This window comes from Perissodus microlepis, chromosome 11 (assembly GCF_051167445.1).
Source record: "Perissodus microlepis isolate ML-2025 ecotype Zambia chromosome 11, ASM5116744v1, whole genome shotgun sequence".
NCBI lineage: Eukaryota > Metazoa > Chordata > Actinopteri > Cichliformes > Cichlidae > Perissodus > Perissodus microlepis.
In genome coordinates this window covers 2,678,508-2,702,739 of record NC_140471.1, presented here as the reverse complement: position 1 = coordinate 2,702,739, position 24,232 = coordinate 2,678,508, and the positions used below count along the sequence as shown (strand labels likewise).

Below are 24,232 nucleotides of genomic sequence, written 5' to 3'. Positions count from 1 at the left end.
CTCTCTTGGGATTGGCTCGCCACTGAACCCACAGGGTTCAGATCACGAATGATCCAGTCCTGGTCAAAAACCAATCTATGCACACAGTTCAGAGTGCATACATTACTATTTTATCTATGCTTTTTCCATCACTCATCTTTCAGTCAAGTATTGCTCAAGTATAACAAATTATTTTAGTTATACAATGTCTCAACCATCATGAAATAACTTGAGTTACATCACACAAGGTCTTAGTGCAACAGAAAATATACCTTATATTTACCCTTTTGGGAATAAATAAACTTATAAGATTCACTCTCCCATATTTATCCTTTTAACAGCTTGCTTTTAACTGTTCTTCTTTTTTTAGATATTTCAACCTGAATTATTTCTCAGAAAAATATATCAACTTCTTTAAACATTAATACATTCAACAGAGTAATGAGATCCCTCACATTTTATAATCACATTTTAGGAACTTTTTGCATCTTTATCAAATGAGTTAACTTCCAAGTCAACAAAACTAAAAGGTGTGCATTTAAGCACTACATGACGATATTACTGCTTCTCCAACGTTTTGGAAAGCTAACAAACTCAGATGAATCACAGTAATGTTAGAACACAGAGAAATCGCTAAGCAGTAGCTTAATACTAGCGGTTAGCTGGGCACATTTTAATATATTCTTTAGCACTTAAAATTAAACATCTGTACATCAGTGATGTTACAGTACTTTAAACATAAATATCACAACTCCGCCTGGTTGTTTTTAAACAGGAAATATATTAACAGCAGTCAACTACATGTCTTCATGGCGCTAACATTCATGTAGCATCCCTTACCGGAGCTCGTGGTGAGATAGCTCGCCCGGCTGACGCAGCTTCCCACGGCCGTATTTCACAGATTTCAGATCCTAATAAATAGCCATCTGTTAACAGCTAGTATGTGAAGATAAATTGCGAATTTAACTTTTATTTCAGCTTTTCTTACCAGGATCTTTCAGTTAATTTGGCGGTTGCCTCGTGAGTAACGGCTTCCACAACAGGAAATGTTGACTAACAGAAAGTCATCTCAAGGCATACTCGCCTCCTAGTGGCGGTGAGGGAAAATTACACCTCCAACCTTATTCAGCAGCACAACCCACAAATCTGATGTGGGTTACAAACGCAACTGCATTCATCGCACACAGCCCTGCGTTTTGGGTCCTATTTTCCCCACATCGCCACGGTCTGCCAGCGCAACCGTGACAGATAACTTCAAAGTCCTGCAGATGTAAAACTTTAAAAAGATCACAGCAGCTGAGGACATGTCGCTGTTGTATCGGGATTGTTTAACATTATTTAAAAGTAGGGATTTCAAAAATATCAACAAAGAGAAATTTCACACAGAAAAAGGGTAAAAAAAAAGATATAAATCAACAACTTTGAAATAACCATGGTGGCTTTTGGAGTACACATTGCTGAGTTTACATGGTGCACCTAAAGGTATCAAGAATTTCCTACCGTCGTCCGCACTTTCAAACGTACACAGCCGTGTAGAGCCAGGGGGGGATTCTTATTAAAAGGTACCGCTGTCCGCGTCGGACACCTCCGGGATGGACTTTTCCAGAAATGACAGCGTGTCTGATCCCATTCCGACAGGCTGTCCACTCCAGATGTGGACTGCCAGTCAAGCAGTTTATCTTCCTAACCTATATATCTCTCCAGAGACCTTTGCATTCTTAAGCTCTTAACCGCTGCTCCGGATCAAAGCATTACGCTCTGTTGCGTCACTCGGTTACATCACAGTGAGCGAACGCTGCCTTTGATCCAAAAGGCATAAATACCCTGATACAGCCGCCTACTGACAGAACCTGCCAGCTTCATATTGCGGTCACATCGTTTTGTAAAACTTTAGATATATTTTTGAAAAAATGGTTTCGGTTTCGGATTCGTCTTCGTCGTCTTATGACAGTGATGAGGGTTTACAAATAAACGCCCTCATTCAAAGTAAAACATGTAAATACATGGTATATAAGCTCCTCGGAGAAGGAACTTTTGGGAAAGTGGTGGAATGTGTAAAATTAGACACTTTTGAAAGGGTAGCAGTCAAGGCAGCTAGAAGGGAATACAACAAGTTCGCTTGGAAAGAGGCCGCTGCTGTAAAAGAACTGAGTGTTCTGGATAGGGATCGGTGCAATTTGGTAAAGTACTACGAAATTTTCAAGTACAAACATCGCGCCTTCATTTCAATGGAAATGCTAGACATTAGTCTGCATGATTTCGTGAATCAAAGGTCTTGCATTCCACTGGATCTCTGTGATATTCGGGTCATTTTAAAGCAGATGTTTGTGGCTCTTACCGCTCTGAAGAGCAGAGGTATGATGCATGCAGACATCAAACCTGATAATATCATGCTTGTAAATCAGTCTCAACAGCCATATAAAGTTAAACTTATTGATTTTGGTTTTGCCACAAGTCCTGCAAAAATTCCACGTGGCACTATTATTCAGGCCCTTGGTTACAGGGCCCCTGAGGTCATGTTGGGCATACCTGTGACTGAATCGGCAGACATGTGGGCTCTCGGTTGTGTCGCAGCTTTTCTATACTTGGGCAACCACCTGTTTTTCAACTGGCGTGAATATGAAATGATGCAAAGTTTTGTTCACATGCTTGGTCAGCCTAATAAACGCATGTTACAGGAAGGGAAGCACAGTAAGAAATATTTCTGGATGAGGAAAGGGATAATAAAACACACATGGGTACTGAAGACACCAGCTCAGTATTCAGTATCTACAGGCACTTTGTTCAAACAAACTAAAACACTCGCAGACAAATATGCATGCATGGATGATTTAGCCAAACACCACCCACCGCCAAACACAGAATCCGAAGTGGAAGACACAGCGGCATTTTTAAGCCTGCTCAAATGGATGCTGTGTGTGGATCCTGTAAAAAGAATCACACCTGTTGAGGGTCTGGGACATCGTTTCATTACAATGAAACATCTTCCTGAGGACCCTGCAGGAGAGTGCTACACGAAGTCATCCCACACGAGCATGGAAGTGTGCCCACCCCTCAGTCTAGAAAATGAAATCAAAAACTTTGTTACCTCCAGTGAAATCATAAGCAACAGCGAACAGAGCAGTGGGAGATCTAGACTGTCTTCCACTTTTAACAACTGTGTGACTGCAGCTAAAATCCAAAGAAACCGACAGAAAAGAGCAGCTGCACGCAAAAAGAATCAGCCTGCATTTCACAGGTTTGCATGGCATGAAGAAGATGACATGTCTTGTAGGCTGGGTGTCAAACAAAAGCCTGGGATGACCCAAAAACAGCTGGTAGGATCTTACTCTGAATCCAGTGATTTAGATTCTAGCACAGAAAGTACAGACAGCAGAGAAGGAATAGTCAAAACAAAGCCTCCGAAAGGTCGGCTTTCATTAGGGAAAAGGATCAAAAACTTTTTCTTAAGGCTGTTTTGCTTTTCTTCACATGATGCAGAATCTTAAGATCAACCCTCCCCAACCGGTCGTGGCAGATGGCCGCCCCTCCCTGAGCCTGGTTCTGTCACAGGTTTCTTCCTGTTAAAAGGGAGTTTTTCCTGCCCACCGTTGCCAAAGTGCTTGCTCACAGGGGATCATCAGATTGTTGGGGTTTCTTTCTTATATTGTAGGGTCTTTACTCTACAGTATAAAATGCCTTGAGGCAACTTTTTTTTGTTAAAAATTGTTTGTTTTTTTTAATGTACAAAATAAAATGTATTCAACTTTAATCAACTCTTACTCTCAAGTGTTTTTGTTTTGTCGCTGGTGTCACTGCCTCTCGGTCCGCCACTGTTTGATAAGTGTTAACCTGATCTGCTTCAGAGTGAATTGATCGGGACCCTGGTAGCTCCACAGTTCAACTTGAGGTGACTGGATGAGGGCTGGTCTCAGCACTGCGGTTCTTTGTTGTGTGGTGTGAAAATAAATGGCCAGCTCTTGTTCCCACTGATGCAAATTATGATTTCATGCAGTGAAGTCATAACAACAACCGGTTTAAACTGGTTTGTTGTCTGGATTTTGAATGTCTACCTTTTTATGTTTATTTAGGTTAACAGTCTAATCATATTCTGATTCTTGACAATAATCTGCTTTTCTTGTCACATAATAAAAAGGCATATAATTCTGTATTTACACAAAGTTAGACAGTTCAAATGAAGGTGTAATACACTGATTACAAATCATTTAGCTCATTAATGACTGTAGCTTTTGTATGTTCCCTGTCTCCTCCTAGACAAGTGGATATGGTATATATGTTTATATGTAGTTTATATGGTTTTGGTTTTATATATGTATTTTTAGAAAATGAATTAGTTCACTTACAGGCTGCCACGGCTTACGCTGCAGAGCATTCTGGGTAGCTAGTTCAAATGGGTTGCATCAGAATCCTGAACTGAAGAACTCAGAAGAAACTTCTAGCATCAGTTTTGGTCAACTTCACAGCACTGATGACAGATCCACACTGTGTGAACTCCTGTCCAGAGCTCTTACATTCAGTCAATTATATATTATTATATATATATATAATAATTATATCCTGTCTCAGAGTGATGCTGAAAAACTAGTTCATGCATGTATTACTTCCAGGCTGGACGACTGCAATTCATTATTATCAGGAAGTCCTAAAAACTCCCTGAAAAGCCTTCAGTTAATCCAAAATGCTGCAGCAAGAGTCCTGACAGGGACTAGAAAGAGAGAGCAGATTTCTCCTGTTTTGGCTTCCTGTTAAATCCAGAATTCAAAATCCTGCTCCTCACATACAAGGTCTTAAATAATCAGGCCCCATCTTATCTTAATGACCTTGTAGTACCATATCACCCTATTAGAGCACTTCGCTCTCACACTGCAGGCCTACTTGTTGTTCCTAGAGTATTTAAAAGTAGAATGGGAGGCAGAGCCTTCAGTTTTCAGGCCCCTCTTCTGTGGAACCAGCTTCCAGTTTGGATTCAGGAGACAGACACTATCTCTACTTTTAAGATCAGGCTTCAAACTTTCCGTTTTGCTAAAGCATATAGTTAGGGCTGGACCAGGTGACCCTGAATCCTCCCTTAGTTATGCTGCAATAGACGTAGGCTGCCGGGGGATTCCCATGATGCACTGAGTTTTTCCTTTCCAGTCACCTTTCTCACTCACTATGTGTTAACAGACCTCTCTGCATTGAATCATATCTGTTATTAACCTCTGTCTCTCTTCCACAGCATGTCTTTATCCTGTCTTCCTTCTCTCACCCCAAGCTTGCAATGACCGAGGTTTCAGTCTCTTAGCATCTACAACAGATCACTTTAGATCAGATATTACAATGAGAATGCCTCATAAGGGTTCAGTCTCTGCACACAAGACGGAAATATCACAGGAGAAAGCTGGTCAAGATAGTTTGAGAGAGAAAATCTGTGATATAGAAAGGCATCATAAAAAGCCACATTCCCTCAAGTGCTGCAGAGGGTTTCACATTAAACCTACTGAGGAGCGTAAGACCTTACTGAAGGACAACGGTATCTGTTTTAGATGCTGTTCTTCCAACAGTCACATCGCCAAGAACTGTAACACAACAATCAAGTGAAGTGAAAGGAGGAATCATATCTCTGTCCTTCATCCAGGACCACCCCTTCCAACTCTCTTTGGTCATGGGGGGGAGGGCACAGAAGAGACAACTCAGCCTGCTGTAACATCCACTTGTACTGAAGTGTGCAGAGAGGCTAAGAGAGAAGCTTCCTGTCCTAAGATCTGCTTGGTGAAAGTTTTCCTGAAAGTGCAGCAAGAGCAAGTGACAAAGGCTTATGTTGTGCTTGATGATCAGAGTAATCGGTCCCTTGCCAGGACAGAGGTTTTTGATGTTTATGACATAAAGGGATCAGAGTCTCCATTCACACTCTGTACATGTGCTGGAACAACAGAAATGATGGGTGGAAGAGCCACAGGCTTTGTAGTGGAGTCACTGGATGGAGCCACATCAGTCGCGCTGCTGAGAAATATTGAATGTAATAACATCCTGAGTAACAGAGCTGAGATAGCTACCCCTGAGGTGGCAGCAGAACATGCTCATCTCAAAGGCCCACCTTATCCCACCACTCGATAACAAAGCTGAGATCCTCCTTTTGCTGCCACGTGACCTACTTAGTCTCCATAAGGTGAGGCAGCGTAGAAATGGTCCTCACAATGCCCCATACGCACAGACCTGTGATGGGTTATCATTAGTGTTGTCTGTTTAGGTGATGCTCACAAGCCTGCAACTGTGGATGCCTGTCACACTAATTTGCTTGAAAACAATCGCCCATGTCCAAGGCCATGGTTCATATCAAAGCAAATTATGGGTGTAAGGCTGAGCATAAAGTCTTTCCTACCACTGAAATACTGAGAGTTAATGCATGCACTCTTGGAAGCAGTCTCTTTGATACATCTGAGGACGATAACAAAATCGGCTTTTCCGTTGAAGACAAACTTTTCCTAGAGGTCATAAAGAGACAGATGTTCATTGATGACAGCGACAGGTGGGTGGCACCACTTGCATTTAAGGGACCTCGCCAGCGGCTGCCCAACAGTCACGACCAAGTGGTCAAATGCTAATCCTCTCTTTATCGCACCCTCAAAAAAAGGCCTGAAATGAAGAGGAATTTCTTTGCCTTCATGCAGAATATATTTGATTGTGACCATGCTGAACAGGCTCCTCCACCTGAAGTGGACAACCAGTGTTGGTTTTTACCTACCTTTGGGGTGTACCATCCTCAGAAGCCGGGTCAGATCAGAGTTGGTTTTGACTCAAGTGCAAAGTGTCATGGCGTCTCTCTTAAAGATGCCCTCCTCTCTGGACCTGACCTCAATAATAGCTTGTTGGAAGTATTGTTGAGATTCAGATGTGAAACTGTTGCAGTAACCGCAGACATAGACAGATGTTTCAGTTTCATTGTTAGAGAGGACCATTGAAACTATTTGCACTTCCTCTGACTTGAAGACAACAATCCTGCCAATGACTTCTGTGAGCATCGCATGAAGGTTCACGTGTTTGTCAACAAGTAACCAGACGAAGCGGTTCTATGTATATCTCACTAACACGGTGCAGCGAATCAGGAGGATTTCAGAACCGAAACAATGGCACTGTGTTTTTACGAGCGCTAACACTGCTGACGTAGGCACACGCTCTGCGACTGTTGCCGTGGTGACAGTGCCTGGCTCAAGGGACCTGCTTTCTTGTTACAAGCCAGTGTTACAACAGAAACTGAAACCTATGACTTTGTGGGCCCCGAGTTGGATGATGAATTACGTATCAGATTATCCATAAATGTATCACCTGCAACAGACTCAGGAAGAGAGCAACTGAGCAAAGAATGGCAGACGAATTTTAACAAGAAATTCAGAAAATTATTCTGGAGTTTGTGGATTTTGCGCTCTCTATGTAAGGGTAGGAATTTTAAAACAAACTCCAAAATCATTTGGGAGCCAATTTAAAGAAAGTAAAATAGAGGTAATGTGAGCTCACTTGCTAGAGTGTGTTAAAAGTCTGGCTGCAGCACTTTGCATTGCTTGCTTGGTGTAACAGGGATGATTTGTCTAAGCTTATAAAAAGGCAGTGGATGCATAAAGTTTTCTCTAGTTCAGAGGAGATTATAGCTTGCAATTTATAAATGTTCCTTAAATAAAAGAAGCAGCAACATGAAATAGAGTTTGTATGCGACTCAAAGTTCACAGGCTGGTCAGCATATGAGCAAAAAAGAAGAAATCACATGACTGGTTCTTTGTCCCAGATATTTTTTATTGAAATTTATGCATCAATTTTACAGAAGACAAATCTAATAATATGCTGTTTTCCTTTTTGTAGAATGTAAAAACAATATGAGACATACATTCCCACCTGATAATTACAACAGTGCCAGTAGATCCAAGCTAATAATACAAATAATAAACAATAATAAACTCACAGTGCTATTGAAGTTCAGTTCCTTATTAGTAAGTTATTCAAATTAAAAGAGGGTTTTTACATAGAGGCATTCTGTCAGGACACCAAGGAGAGCAGTGTGTTTCTAGTGAAATCGTAAAACGAAATCAACTTTCACCTCAAACTGCTCCATAAAGCTACTTGCCTGTTTGCCTTCACTCCTTGAGATTACAGCCATCTTGTGGTTGCAGTTAGTTATTGTTGCTTATAGCTCTGGTCTCCGTGGATCCTACTGCATAATGTCTCCATTTCCGATGTGTATCCATGTCCTGTTAGCTTGAGCTAATGAAGATGACAAGCCAGCAGCTTTTTCCTGGTTGTTTGCGCGTGCACATTAAGAAAGAACCTATGGACTGATATTAAACTGATGGGAGACCAGCTGGCTCTACTGTCACTGCTCCGAGATCATTTTGTCCTAACTATGAAAGGGGTGGAAAACATTTTTATGTTGAAGAAATAAAAATGATCCAAGGTTTCTGATCACTGCAAAGGTTAATTCACTGAAGTGAATTTGAAGTGCATCGGATTCATGTCAATTTGTACAATTCAGCCTATTAATGCCAGTCTACACAAGACAAGCTAAAGCTTTGTGGCGCACGTTGTCTTGCTGTCTATCTTGGCTCCACATACGTTGTAGCTCTTAGTTTTGTTGCTATTGGATTTAGACCAGGAAACATCTGGGATGAAAGTTCAAAATAAGAATTAATGACCTGCACACAAGCAACTGCTAAATGAGCTGCACCATACTGGCAGCCATGCAGCGTGCCTCATTCCTTGGGAAAGGTCACTGAGATTCACAAGACATACATATTTCTGTCCTTGCTGGCTGTCGATGGTTTAGGAGCTGACCAACGGTCAATCTCATCCTCGTCTTAAAACTGATTTTCAGACTCTGTCTAATCAAAGCGCTGCTTTCATTCACCGGGTTGAGCAGGTGACTCTTGTATTGAAGGATAGACCCATTACTAGAGGTGCCTGGTCTAACTCTACTGTCAATCCAATAAAGGCTGAATCGTCCAAATCTTCCTTTCTTCGAGCCTCACTGAGTTTCTCTTTGCAGAAAGAATATTTCTAGCAAAGCTTATCGATCAAGATTACGGCGTCCTGTCCCTGATTTCCTGATTTGCAGCTGAGAAAGTACAGATAACAGATAAGCAGTGCAGGAATGTACGAGCAGACTTAAAATGCAACAGTGGAACCTTTGATAGAAAAAACTGAAAGAACAAGAACACGTGCACAGAAATACAGACAGCTCGTACAGCAGCAGTTCATACTATCGAGTGTTCTGATCTGCCCGTCTCTGGGGCTTTTCCACCGATGTTTTCCCCCAGTGTAGACTGTCCCCTGTCTGTCCCTTGGCCCAAGCTAGTGCACTTTTTTCAGAACATTTTGGTTGTCATCCACATATTGCTGGAATCAAATATTCTAAACAATAACATGCAAGAGAGGAAATTAACGTGCAACCACATCATCCTCAAATGTAATTCATTAAAAAAAACAAAAACATTACAATATGAAAACCATCCATTAGACATTTGTCTAAGTCAGAAGAATTTATCTTCATCAGCTTGCCGGGTTTCAAAACTGACAAAAGATCATAAATTTCACATAAACATGCAAAACACTGCTATGACAGATTGATATTTTTATAACAGGTGATAAATACTTATGATTGTGAAACACTTTGCATACAGCGCCCTAATGTTAAAGGCTCAGTTAGGTCATCAAATTGGGTTTGTTTGATTTTTTAAACAAACCAACAATGATTTTGGTTCGAATACATTTCTGACCTGCCTACATGTGGTTAGTACAATCAATTCATTGTTTCAAAAGCTTTACATTCTGAAAAAACAAAGAAAATATATCTTTAAAAAAGCATTGGAGGCTAACATTTGGAAGATCTTTGAGAACCAGAAAAAGCTCTAAGCCCTGCTAAATCAATGCAGTAGCAACAGGTCCAACATTCAGGCCTTTCCAAGGGCGTAGGTGCCAGTGCGCAGGTCTGCTGAACTGTCACTGTCGTCAGAGCCTCTGAGTGTACCAACATCATGGAGACCAACCAGTGCCACATCTGGATGAATATCCTCTTCGTCTGACTGCACCAGAGGCTCATCGCTCTCCGGACTGGCCAGTTCCTCTTCTGGCTGCCAGAATACATCCTTGTTGGACAGCTGGTCGTTTGGGGGAGAGGTTTGGTTCGAAGATTCAGAAGAGCAATGTGTAAGGTCTGGACCTATTAGAGAAGACGAGCCTTATTTCACAGAGTACCCGACAAGCTTAATTTTCAGTCCTCATCTGACCGTAATATTTAATGCTTCCATCATTTATATCTCCTCTGTAGAGACGAGTTGTGAGTTAATAAAAAGTGTGTGTGTTTTTAAGTAGTTTTAAACTTTGTGATCCACAGAAAGTAAAAGAAGAACTGACTGCGTTACAGTCAGGGTGGGTGCAGCGGCTTCGTCATGTGCGATTCATTTGCAGTTTGGATGCGTAGGGGTCAGCACCTCCTGCTCTGACAGCAGCTGGAGGTGACTGCTGCGTGGGGACCGCCACCTGTGAGCGCTTTGGCACGGGTCAGGTGGCCACGGCAGCACCCGGTGCTTGTTGAGAGTAAGAGCGATACGTGCTCTCATCTCAAAAAGTCGCCAGATTTGTCGCTAGTCACTTTTTAGAAAAAAAAAGACGCAAAGGGGGTCTGAAAATCCGCTAAATATAGCGACAAAGTCGCTAAGTTGGCAACACTGGGCAGGGGTCAACATCAAAAAGAGCTCTTAGATTGTTTTCTGTTTTAGGGTGGAATGATTGTACAGCATACATCTTAAATTACTTGAAAGAATGAAAAGTTTTTAATTATTTTGCAGTTTTTGTAAACCTCAGAGGATCACATTTAGACACATTAGCAAATATCCATACAGCTGCACTAATGCACCTTCAATATTTGGTTCAATGTCCTTTAGCAAGTTTTACTCAATGTTGCTATTAACAAGCTTCTGGCATGATTTAAGCAGGATATTTGACCACTCTTCTCGACAGAGTTGGTAACATTCATTTAAATTGGCTGGTTTACTATCACAGACACAGCTTTTATGCATTTTCTAAATGCTTCAGGTCATTCCAGATGCTTTATATTCACCTTCTTTTAGTCATTATAAAACCATTTAGATGTATGTTTGGGATCAATTTCCTGGGTTGTTCTAATGCACTTACTGATTTCCCCTGTATGGACCATTGGAAAAGAACAGTTCAAAGAAATCATGAAAAGTCCAAAATGACCATGACAGCCATGTCCATGATCACTACATGTACACGTCTGACCACAAGTGTGAAATATTTTATTGGAACATTAAACAAATGCATGCTGATGTTTTGACATGTTTGTATAAGTTTACCAAGCTGATTTTGTTTTGTCAGGATAAATAATTCTGCTTTGTACTCTATGACAACATGTCTTGAGTTGAGATTACCTGATGTCAATGATGATTCAGTAGTGACTTCATCTCCACTGGAGTTGAGGAAGTCATCCAAAGCCTCTTGGTCTGTGTTAGTTAGTGTCACCTGATCCAGAGAGCAAACATCAGCACCTGCTGGCTCTGCAAAAGTAAACGTACATTCCAATTATGCAATATACTAAACTTAATATACGAACTCTACAGTTACTGATACATACTACATGTGGCAAACAGTGCATCATTTCAATCAACAGGGTGTACACACACACACACGTATAGCAGATGAACTGTTAATAGTCATATAGGATGTTATTCTTTTATCTTATCCTATTCCAGTGTTTTTCTTAATTTTTTGCTGCTGTAACTTTGCACTGTCCACTTTCTGCTGTGACACAACAAATTTCCCACGTGTGGGACTGATAAAGGTTTATCCCATCTTAGCCTGATAGCATGTTTAAATCAGGCAGCTCACTTTCTAGTGAGTGATACCTCAAGTTTCTTAAGTGATACTGGAAGCAAGGGGGGCATAGGGTGTACTAGACCATATTTCATGGTTTTCGTAACGTTCTTTATCATCCATCCATCCATTCGCTTCCGCTTATCCTTTCCAGGGTCGCGGGGGGCGCTGGAGCCCATCCCATCTGTCTTAGGGCAAGAGGCAGGGTACACCCTGGACAGGTCGCCAGTCTGTCGCAGGTCTAACACACGGACAGGAGACAACCAGTCGCACTCACATTCACTCCTGTGGGCAATTTAGTGTTTCCAATTAACCTGTCCCCACTAACTGCATGTGTTTGGACTGTGGGAGGAAGCCGGAGTACGCGGGGTGAACCCACGCAAACAGGGAGAACATGCAAACTCCACACAGAAAGACCCCGGCCCGATGGTGGAATGGAACTCAGGTCCTTCTTGCTGTGCGGCAACAGTGCTAACCACCGTGCTGCATTCTTTATTCTTTATCATTTAAAATAAAATAAGTATTAATACAACAGCGTTAATAATTCAAAATACAAATATAAACATTTTTTGCTGACCAATAAAAATGTAAGTAAGTCCGAGGCACTGACCTGGGGCTGTTATGTTGGACACTGAATTATTATTATCATTCACGTCTAACCATTTGCATCAGAGCTACACGCGTTAGTGTAATTCGATTACTTTTTTCAAGTAACGAGTAAAGTAAGGGATTACTATTGCAAAAAAAGCAATTAGATTACTGTTGCGTTCCTGTAAGCACGCTGTGTTGCTGCGTTACTAAACCGTGATTTTGTTTGTGAGAGTGTCTCATGACAGCGACGTCCGAGCGTGTGACGTCCACGGTAACAGACCTGTGCAGATCAACAATGGATAATATGGAGTGATGGAGAGAGTACGACCATGCAGTGTTAAATCGCGGAAGTAATCACATTACTTTCAGTTTGATTCTGTAAAAGTGACACAAACATTAGCATCCGCTGTTCACTCTGCGTGGGAAAAAACTTCTTTCTACAGCGAAAAATTAAACTTCAAATCTGAGCGAGCAGCGAGCACGCTGCCACGGGAACGTGACATTCACAGAGAAACCCCCGGATCCTCCCACTGACATGACCGCTGTGGGCAAACCTCCACCCGCCCCACTCCTGCTAAACAGGTGACAACAGATTTAAGAGCTGCTGAATCTTTGATTTTATTTATTTTCTGCTGTGTTTTACTTGCATCTATTTGAAAGACTGAGTGTAAAGACACAACATTATTTTATTTTATATGCTGGAATATGCAGAAAATCAGAGACTGTTGCACATAATGTAATTTGTGCCTAATGCAATGTGCATAAAGTTAAAAGATTAAAACTAATAAAACAAGTTTTAAAAAGAGACTCTTTTTATTTGATTACATTTTATATGATGATCATGCAGAGAAAATAGCATTGAGCTGGAAGGTCCATTGCTTTATTACATATTCAGGTTGTGGATCATGTTTTTTTTAAGTAACTAAGTAATAAGTAACTAATTACTGTTGAAAATAAGAAATCAGTAAAGTTACAGGATTACTTTCCCGTAGAAGTAATCAATTATTAGTAACTAATTACTATTTTCAAGTAACTTGACCAACACTGATCAGAGCACGCTCACTTTTCTTCCTTGCAGCTGCCACATACTCTTTTAAAGGGTTACAGACACCAGCTCACTCGTTCACTAACACACACAGACATATGAAGTCTATCTCATCCAGATGATAGAACTAGGGATGGGTACCGGTATCCGGTGCCATTATGGCACCTGTTCTGACATAAATGGTAGTAACCAGAACGAAAAGAGCGCACATTTCCGTGCTTTATTTCGGTGCTTTTTTTCCCCCTGAGATGTCACACACTTTGGATTCTAGCCAATCGTTTTACGTACGTTCTTTTAGAGCAGAGCTACAGATTAAAAATGCCCAAGGCGAAGCGGTCAAAAGTCTGGCTGTACGTCACAGCAAAAGATGCAAACTCAGCAGCCTGCAACAAGTGCTTTAAGTTGATACTGTGCAAAGGAGGTAACTCCTCGAATCTGATGAAACACCTGGTGACGTATAGCATTTTTTTAAAAGCCGAGAAATGCGCCATATTTGATAGCTTGCTGCGAGACCTCACAGCGAGCACATCTACTGTGGGTGTGGTGCCTGTTATTGGACCCGGAGTTAGCAACATCCCCCAAGAACCCGAAGAGGAGAGTCCTGGCCCTTAGCCCTGCCAGTGTAGCAGAAATGATGACGGATGATGATGGCAGCAGCCGTTCTTCTCTGGGTGATTAGCTTAATGTTGTTCGTGTGTAATTTACGTTGAGTAGGCTAACCACGTTATTACATTAATGCATGTAAGGTGAACTAGCAAACACCGTCGTAGCTACATGCGGCTGTCTTCTTGTTTGATAAGAGTGATACCATATATGCCCTATACCTGCAGGAAAGTCTAACATTGTTATCTTTTTACAAAAAAACAGCTGAACATGAGAGGTTTTAGGACAAAGTTTGTGTTCTCCATTCTTTAAGCACCGGTTCAGCACCGTTTAAGCACCGGCACCATTTGAAAAGTACCAGTTTGGCACCGGTATCGGATAAACCTAAACGATACCCATCCCTAGATATAACACTACAAATCTTTTACAATTTTATAGAACATGGAGGTTTTGCTATTGTTTTCATATGTATAAACCTCTGTATTTTTTATTTTTTCAATGTTAGCACCCTTAGGGGTTACAGCGTTTGGCCACACGTGTTGGTTGATTGCTACCCAGGGGTAGTATTTAATCCTGGCCGACTATGTATTTATCAGACAGTGATGAAGGCTGACTTTTTTAAATATTCATTTGTAATCTTGTCCATTCTGGCCACTCCCGGTTAAAGTCCTAACATCTTGAGACCTCAGAGCTCAGCCTCCTATCTTTTTGTCAGTGTCAAACACCTCCAACCACTCCACCTTGCCTGCATTCTCCTCCTCACCTTTCCTGTGCACCGTCTGCTTTGGATGGTTGAGCCCAGGAATTTAAACTCATCTAACATCACTACCTCTGCTCCTTGCATGTTCCCCTTTGCACCCTTCTCTCTCACACACACACACACAGATCACAGTGTTGTCTGCCAGAACACAATACAGACGCCCCTGCAACCTCTCAATCACCACTGCAAACATGGGACTGATCCCCTAACCTCGCCCTTATTTTAATTCTCTGTTGTCTCAGACTTTTTTTTAGTACTCAGTTCAGGTAAAATAATTAGAGTGGGTGATTTTAACATCCATGCAGTTGCTGAAAATGACAGCCTTTGCATTTAATCTATTATTAGACTCAAATGTAGCGCTGCCACAAACGATTGTTTTGATAGTCGATTAGTCACCGATTATTTTTGCGATTAGTCGACTAATCAGATCATCATCCATTGGACGTAAAACAGCTTATTGCACCAGCAGCATCTGCTCTTATATAACTATCATTAGCTTACAGCTTTAAGTGTTTAAGGTATGTGCTAACTAAACATAAAGACAAGATGATAGTTTATTACATTTTAATGAAATTTGCAGATTGTTTCAGTGAAGTTTAATAAACTCCTTGCTGTCTAAAATATAACAGGACACCGGAGTAAATTCTCGAGCATCTCACACTTCTGATGATCAGCTGTCTGCTTGACGTTTATTCAGCTGTGTAAAAACTATAACTTTAATCTCAGCCAAACCGATTTACTCAGGAACAAATAATAGACTGAAAAAAGCCAAACAATAACATTTTTTAAGTTATCTAAGTGACTTATACATCATGTTTAACCTGAGTAACGAAAGACGGCGGTGGGTTTGAAAACGATTAGCCGGGAGTCCGGTGTTCTCACGGCTCTAGTGAGCCTTGCCCCCGGCTAGCTATCGAGCTAGTGGGTAACAGACGTCTGTGAAAACGTCGGAGCGCTTTTGAAAATATGTGGTGTCTTGATAAACTGAACAGGTATTTGAGGTTTACACAGCTACATTCTCGCCTGAAAATATGTTAAACGTTTATTTTGTGACCCAGAAAGAATAATAAGAGTAACATTAAAACTAACCAGCTGCCGCCATTGTTGGAAACTGAGCTGGGCTATGCATTTGTCGGAGTCTTCGGCCTACAAATGCGGGCACAGTAGGATGCGGTTCCTGAATTTGGACACAGCTACGACACCGGACACAGCTACTTCTTCTTCGGGGTTTAACGGCAGCTGGCATCCTTGTACATGCAGTGCTGCCATCTTCTGTTTCAGTCCGTTATTACACTCTTAAATCCTACTACTTATTCCTGCGTCTTTTGTGATCTTACAAAGCTTCAAACGACGCGTCGACTATTAAATCAGTCGTCGACGATTTTGATAGTCGACGTAATCGTGACTAGTCGACTAATCGTGGCAGCCCTACTCACATGACTTCTAAAAATGTAAAAGAGGCTGTATGTGGCCTCTTTTAATGGGCTACATACCCCAGGCCTTCAAATTAGCAGTAAATAACCATTGCTTGAAAAGCCATCACTTGACTCAGCTGTCTTAGGATAAGCTCCAACCTTCCTTTTATCTCTGTAAACCAGCTAACTGACCATCTGCAGAGGAATGGCTTATTTGCAGAGTTTCAGTCAGGTTTCAGAGCTCATCACAGCACAGAAACCCTAACCCTTATTAAAGGTACTGTGGTACAGTGGTCTTCCTCTCCTAACCCCCAACTAGTCCTGGCTGATACAGTTCACTTTAATTTATTTTGCACCAAATTACAACAGCAGTCGCCTCATGGCACTTTATACTGCAAGGTAAAAACAACCTCTAGCAGAACTGTTTGGGCTGATGGCAGGAAGAGAGGATAAAGACACTGTGGAAGAGAGAATAACAATAATGACTAAATGCAGAGTGGTGTATAAATACACAGTGAATGAAGAAGCAACACCCAGTGCATCATGGGAGCCCCCGGCAGCCTACACCTATTGCAGCATAACTAAGGGAGGATTCAGGGTCACCTGGTCCAGCCCTAACTATATGCTTTAGCAAAAAGGAAAGTTTGAAGCCTAATCTTAAAAGTAGAGATAGTGTCTGTCTCCTGAATCCAAACTGGAAGCTGGTTCCACAGAAGAGGGGCCTGAAAACTGAAGGCTCTGCCTCCCATTCTACTTTTAAATACTCTAGGAACAACAAGTAGGGCTGCAGTGCGAGAGCGAAGTGCTCTAATAGGGTGATATGGTACTACAAGGTCATTAAGATAAGCTGTGCTCCATCTTATATATGAAGAGACGGAGCCGATGAAAAAAAGCCAATTTGGAGCAAGATATGGATTATTTTTTATTATCCTGAAGTTATTCACCATTAGTCATTTTCTTAGCAGATGTCTTTGTTTGGGTGTTAAAGGCTATTTGTTATTTCATTATTTATACATTTTCATATAGTTAGACAAAGTAGTGTTAACAATCTTTCATTTGACTCACCTCTGTTCTGCAGGTATCCAGTGGACAGGTATTTTTCCACATCTTGGTTAAAGGCTTCTTCATAGACTTTCTGTCGCTCTCTCAGTTTTTGCTGCATGACCAGCTCCAGCTCTGCTACTTTCTGAGCATGCTCAGAACCCAACTCCTCTACAAAACAGGAAGAAACGCAGCTTAAACAACATCTGCTGGTATTTTACCAGGTTTACCATTGTTGAGAATAACATGTAAGAAACTGGAGGATGAACACACAGAAACTCACCTTCCAGTAATTCCAACTCCCTCCTGTTTACAGAAAGGAAGATTTTCATTAATCACCCAAACATTTGCCATAAGGTCATTCTATTTCTCTGACAGTTTAAATAATGTGGTCACACTTCTGCTTTTTCATTTTGAATGTAATTAGTTTAATCAAACTGACAGGAGCCATAAAGACACTCAAAAATGACAACCATAAATCTAAGACAATACATTTCACTGATGCCTGCCTATTTCTATATAAATGGTCTGTTTTTGATGTTTATAATTACATAAAGATCATTTTATCACTTTTTAAATCAGTTTGATTTTAATATCTCACATATAAAAGTTTTTCATTAAGAAGGAAAAATAAACTGTCATACCTTTTTTTTTTCTTGTAGTTTTCTGATTGGTTGATATGTTGCTGTTTGGCTGTCTGCTGCTCACACTGCAAACACAGTGCCTCCAGGTAAACCAGTCTGCTCTCCATTTCCTCAAAGTCGCCTTCCAAATGAGCTAGAAACAATCGCACATAAACACCACAAAAATCTGCATCTTTGTTCCATTTTGTCAAAAACACTGCCCATGTGTAAAAAGTCAAATTTTGTTGTCTTTGTTGGCCAGATTGTTTCGGTCTCTTTAATATGAGCAGTGCAGGAAGAGCTGCTGGAAAATGTGAAGGCATAAACTGCATGTCCTTGGAATTACTGATATACTAAGGTGCTCACAATACAAGTTGCTTTTTAATACAATCTCTGTTAATAAGACTACATTTAACATATTGTTATCATCCCTTTACTAAGTTTCTCTCATTGCTTAAGTCAGGGTAACAATGTAACAAATTTCCCACACGTGGACTAATAAAGGTTTATCTTATTATTTTGTATTAACACTTAACTCAGCTTTGTAGCATAGCTGTCAGACCTCAGTGTAAAGCATTACTCAACATGGAAACTTGAGGTTTTGTGTTCAATCCTTAAAGTAGAAGCTCTAAACGCTGAGGTGGCTGACATCATATCGTCATCTGACCACAGAAATGAACACGAACCTATGTTAGCAGTGATGGCATCAAGATCGCTGATAAAGGCTGGCAAGCTTTGCAGTTGTTCATGCAGTTGTGTTAGTGACGTCATTTTTCTCTCCCAGTGTGCTGAGAGCATCACTATGTCACCATCCAGTGCCTGAAACAAACAGAGGTGTGACCGTGAGCAGATCAGAGGCAGTAGGAACTGTTAGGTCATCTGTGATTGCCGCAGGCACAAAACCACAGGCTATCTAACTGTTTGACTAACTGAATATAAGCAGAGCTGATTCAGAGTTGTTGTTTTTATTTTTTAGGTTGAAGTCACTCTGTGTTGTCCTGCAGCCACTTCCTTAGTTGTAATCTATGAATTGCTAGAAATCACTGTATCTGTGAAGTGCTGAGCTTAAAAAAATTATAAAGAAATACAAATACATAAACATTTATTTATGCCGTTCTACTTTTAAAGAGCCTACGAACTGATTCTGGATTTAACAGGAAGCCAAAACAGGAGAAATCTGCTCTCTCTTTCTAGTCCCTGTCAGGACTCTTGCTGCAGCATTTTGGATTAGCTGAAGGCTTTTCAGGGAGTTTTTAGGACTTCCTGATAATAATGAATTACAGTCGTCCAGCCTGGAAGTAATAAATGCATGAACTAGTTTCGACTTTCACCAGTGTTACTGTACAATAACAATAAAGAGCTAAAACTATAAGTCTGATTAATATGATGAATGAGAATGTAATGAAAGATGAAAATGATAAGAAGAACAGAAGCCTGGTTTTAAGAGTTCACAGTTGGAAATTTCAACAGACTAGAGACCAAAGAAAAGCCATCTGGTGTCCGTATTTGGTTGGACATGTTTCTCAGATTTTTAGGGCCAAGTAACCTCAATCACATCTGAATTTAGAAGCAAAAATGCAGGTCTCTACATCTCTAAGACATTCCTGCAGTTTAACTAATTCATGTGCATCATCTGGCTTCATGTACAGATAAGAGCTGGGTGTCATCTGCACACCAATTAAATTGTAATGCAACACCTTTGAATAATACTGCCTAAGGGAAGCATGTATAATAGGCCAACTGGTCCTAGCACTGAACCCTGTGGAACTCCATAACTAACCTCAGTGTGTGAAGAGGACTCTCCATTTACATGCACAAATTGGAGTCTATTAGATAGATATGATACAAACCACTGCAGTGCAGTACCTGTAATACCTACAGCATGTTCTAATCGCTCTAATAGGATATTATGGTCGACAGTATCGAACGCTGCACTGAGGTCTAGCAGGACAAGCACAGAGATGAGTCCACTGTCAGAGGCCATAAGAAGATCATTTGTAACCTTCACTAAAGCTGTTTCTGTGCTGTGATGAGCTCTGAAACCTGACTGAAACTCTGCAATAAGCCATTCCTCTGCAGATGATCTGTTAGCTGTTTGACAACTACTCTTTCAAGGATGTTTGATATGAAAGGAAGGTTGGAGATTGGCCTATAATTAGCTAAGATAGCTGGCTGGGTGACGATGAGGAGGAAGCAACTTTGTGTAGGAAACCTGGCCTTGTTAGGAGAGACAGCATCCATCCCACTTTGGATGGCACAGCTCTCATTTCTAGAAATCTGGCCACATTTATTAAACGCCCCAAAAAGTGACCATCCAGAGTAGGTAAGGAAGCAGAGCTCCAGTCTTACGTACCTAACAGATCATCTGCAGATCACCTAACACACACCAATGAGTTAAACTGCAGGAATGTCTTAAAGACATAAAGACCTGGATGGCCGCTAACTTTCTGCTTCTTAATTCAGATCAAACTGAGGTTATTGTACTCGGCCCTGAAAAGCTTAGAAATATGGTATCTAAGCAGATTCTTACTCTGGATGGCATTACCTTGGCCTCCAGTAACACTGTGAGGAACCTTGGAGTCATTTTTGACCAGGACATGTCCTTCAACGCACATATTAAACAAATATGTAAGACTGCTTTCTTCCATTTGTGCAACATCTCTAAAGTTAGAAATATCCTGTCTCAGAGTGACGCTGAAAAACTAGTTCATGCATTTATTACTTCCAGGCTGGACGACTGTAATTCATTATTATCAGGAAGTCCTAAAAACTCCCTGAAAAGCCTTCAGCTAATCCAAAATGCTGCAGCAAGAGTCCTGACAGGGACTAGAAAGAGAGAGCAGATTTCTCCTGTTTTGGCTTCCTGTTTGGATTCAGGAGACGGACACTATCTCTACTTTTAAGAGACATAACTCTTAGAAGTAGAGATAACTTTTCTTCAGTCACTAATGAATATTAAAATGACCTAGCTTTGCATTAATGTCACAGTCGCAAACTCTATACAACTGATATTCAAGCAACCCCAGACAAACAGTGGAAAAAAGAAAAGAGATATCATACCCTCATTCAGTCCTACTGTTTTACTTACACAATAATAATTTTAAAAGAGGTTTTTTAGTTTTTCTACCTCTTAAATTTAGGTAAACGAACGATGCCGCGAGACGTGAAAGTAGATTTCTAACAAGGCAAAAACAGAGAAATAGCTCGTACCTCTGCAGCCTGAGCACAGTCCTTCGTTCTTTTATGCAGCAGAAACCAACTCTCCTCATACCTACAAATAATCATTTTAATAGCATAAACACAACTTTTATATCAAACTTCGTAATACACTCAATGTGTGTGTGTGTGTGTGTGTGTGTGAGAGAGAGAGGACACCTGTTCAGGACTTCCAGGCCAGCACTGAAATGAGGAACATGCTCTTCAAACCTGGACAACAGACAGACGGATCACACAATGTTTGTCTGTCACAAATGAAGCTGCTTACTTACATGGTCAGCTTATTATGGCTAGCCATTTCTGCTAATCCTTATACTCTAATGAAACAACACTGCATTTATTGCATTATATCCAGATACTAAGTTGAGTTTCCTGAGGAATCTTAAGCCTTTTTCAGGCATAGGATGAGCAGCACAGTGATGAAGTGGTTAGTACTGTTACCCGACGGCAAAACAGGTTTCTGAATCAAAGCTGCTGGTTGGCTTGGTGAAACTCAGCCTTCCACAAGAACGTGGCTGGTCACCATTACTTATACACGGTGTGTACACACATATATATATATATATATATATACACATATATGTATATAGACATATATGTATATGTTTATTTATTTATTACTTTTTTTAGACCCAGCTCTCACCTGGGTCTCCTCTTCATTTTGGTATTTCTTGATTTGTCTCCAAGTGTCTTGAAGCTGTGGGGAGACAAGAAAAGGAAAAAGATCCTCTTAGAGCGGATCAGATTTTTGGGTCAACCCACTGAGACTGATTTAGGTGATTTTTAGTGCAAAATATGTCGAGGCTCATCTCAAACTTTCTGAACATTTCAAAATGTTTAATATTCATCCATTAAAGTTAACATGAACTGTAGTCAGAACGCACACTGTCGGCAGGCTGCATTATTTTCAGTTTAGTGTGAGACTCTAAGTTATTTCAGCCTCATATTCATTCAAATATTGACACCATCTCCATGATCACACTGTTACAAAAACGCATTTAAGTCAAGAACACAAAGTAACAAACTAACGTAACTAACGTCTGTTACCTTGGTAACTGCCTCAGAGTTAACGCTAACTCTATTTGATGAACACAAACAGAGTTTCCCTCATCTCAGCGATAACAAACGCGTTATTAGCTGAACCTGCTTCTTAGAATAGAGCCCGATTACACACACTCTCTCCCTCAAACACACAAAACAGCTGCACTCCAAAAGTTTGTTTGTGGGAGGGGGTCATCACATGACTATCAGCTGACAGCAATAACGTAAACAGCTGGGATCGCACCAGTTGGCACGCTAACAAATCGAAATTAGTACTGGGTATGCTGACGCATTCAGGAGTCCATAAAGCCAGCACAAAAGCAGAATTGTACGTTGGTTCAGTAACCGCTGCTCTCTCTGTAGCACACACGGCAGTTGTTTTTTCATTAGCTATCGTTACCTGCTATGCTACACGCTGGCAAGACCTAATGCATGAACTCAGCTAACGTTACCCAAAGTTCACTAGTGCAGAAAACAGCGGACCAACCCCGTTGTGAAATCCTGCTGGACGATGTGAAGCTTTTCTCTGAAGTTTTCAAACATGATGCCTCTCGGACACGCGCGATATTGGTCCTGACAGCTAGCTGTAGCCACCGCTCGCTCTCGTCTTGTTGACGTGTATTAGCGGCTGCAAACAGCAGAATGGTGCTTTACTGCCACCCACTGTTATGGAGTGTGGACAAAATGTCGCTCAAAATCAATAAAATAAATCATATCGAACAAACGACTGAACATGGTCTCGTGATTTTCACTTCTTGAGGTCTTATGTCGATAAGTCGAGTTCAGCTTTCATTGGACTGAGTTGCTGTCTTGTCTTTTTTACTGTGGTGAAAAAGCAGCTACTACAACACAGGACACGCAGAGCATCGGTTCAGTCAGTCACATTATTTTCACTTTGATCTGTGACACATTAAAGTGATTTCCACATTTCCTTTATCAGCCTGTGGGACGGTTTAGCTTTCCATCACCTTAAAAGTAAACAGCAGCTCAGTGACAAGATAATTAACTGGTATTAAAATGTTTATTTTGCTGCTCTGTGTACTAAATCACCAGATGAACGATTCATCTCTTGTCCTTTTTATAATCCTGTGGTGTTTTACTGGTATATTTCTTTTATTTTCTTTACAGGTGACACTCAGAGGAATCATTTTCTGTGAAAGAAAAGTGTTATGAACTGTGAGATGCTCTTTTAGATTGGTCAGATGTTGTCACACCAGCCCTTTCATGCAAACATGCAGGGAAAACCCTGGGTTAACATAACAAACTGGGTACCAGCTTTTTGTAACCATGAATCCAAGATTGATGACGTAATATATAACAGGTGCTTGCAAACCCAGAAAAGGGAAACTGCCTATAAGTCGAGTCATAGAGAACCATCCAGCTGAGAAAGAGAAAAGATTATAAAATTGACTCTATGAGAAGAAGAAAGCAGGAAAACCCTCAAACTGGGCCGGAGTATAACAATTTGAACATCTTATGTATTTAAATGTTTATTTTATTAATCAACCACTTTCTATGCATCAGGATACACTGTTACAGCTGTAATCTCAGCGTTTGCTTCAGCTTCACTAATCCTGCAGCCGATGATTTTCCAAATGAGCAGTTCTAATACTTGTGAGCTTGACTTGTCTGTGCTGGTGTCAGTAACATGTTCTGGGATATGAACATTGGGAGGAACAGTCTGTCAGCACTGAGTCCAGATTCCGCCTATGGCAGTTTGATCATAGGGTCAAAGTGTGAGGAAGGCTTGGAGAACAACAGCTTTTGGTGGAGGCAGCATAAAAATATAGGGTAGCATAGTCCTTACTGGAAAAATTAGGCTTGTCATTAATCTCACTCAAGAAACATATCAGTGGAAATCTTGTGTTTCCATCGTCTAGGACCAACCTCCATCCTCCAAGATGGCAACACTTGCCCCACAGAGGGTTTGATCCCCTGGGTAGCAAACACCCAGGGATCATGCTGCACTTTGCTTGATGCAGCAGTGGTGCCGTTATTGCATTCTTTACATTCTAGCATTAGTAAATTATGTTAGCTGAAACGTTTATTATGGTCCTAAAAT

At 40.9% G+C, this 24,232-nt stretch overlaps 2 protein-coding genes across 2 annotated transcripts; one reads left to right on the top strand and one right to left on the bottom strand.

The window, feature by feature from the left end:
* Positions 1 to 1,851: 1,851 nt before the first annotated feature.
* LOC146377068 (homeodomain-interacting protein kinase 2-like) lies at positions 1,852 to 3,700 on the top strand. The gene has a single exon (XM_084942769.1). It carries the CDS (start codon positions 1,890 to 1,892, stop codon positions 3,465 to 3,467), a length of 1,578 nt encoding a protein of 525 aa, XP_084798895.1. The 5' UTR covers positions 1,852 to 1,889; the 3' UTR covers positions 3,468 to 3,700.
* Positions 3,701 to 7,725: 4,025 nt separating this feature from the next.
* LOC146377067 (dysbindin-A-like) lies at positions 7,726 to 22,807 on the bottom strand. Its single transcript, XM_084943039.1, has 10 exons — positions 22,658 to 22,807; positions 21,773 to 21,826; positions 21,289 to 21,339; positions 21,124 to 21,184; positions 18,600 to 18,732; positions 17,935 to 18,067; positions 17,574 to 17,596; positions 17,315 to 17,461; positions 11,394 to 11,519; positions 7,726 to 10,162 (listed from the first exon to the last, which is right to left on the bottom strand). The coding sequence occupies exons 1-10, from the start codon at positions 22,711 to 22,713 to the stop codon at positions 9,894 to 9,896; spliced, it is 1,053 nt and encodes a 350-aa protein (XP_084799165.1). The 5' UTR covers positions 22,714 to 22,807; the 3' UTR covers positions 7,726 to 9,893.
* Between the last annotated feature and the right edge of the window lie 1,425 nt (positions 22,808 to 24,232).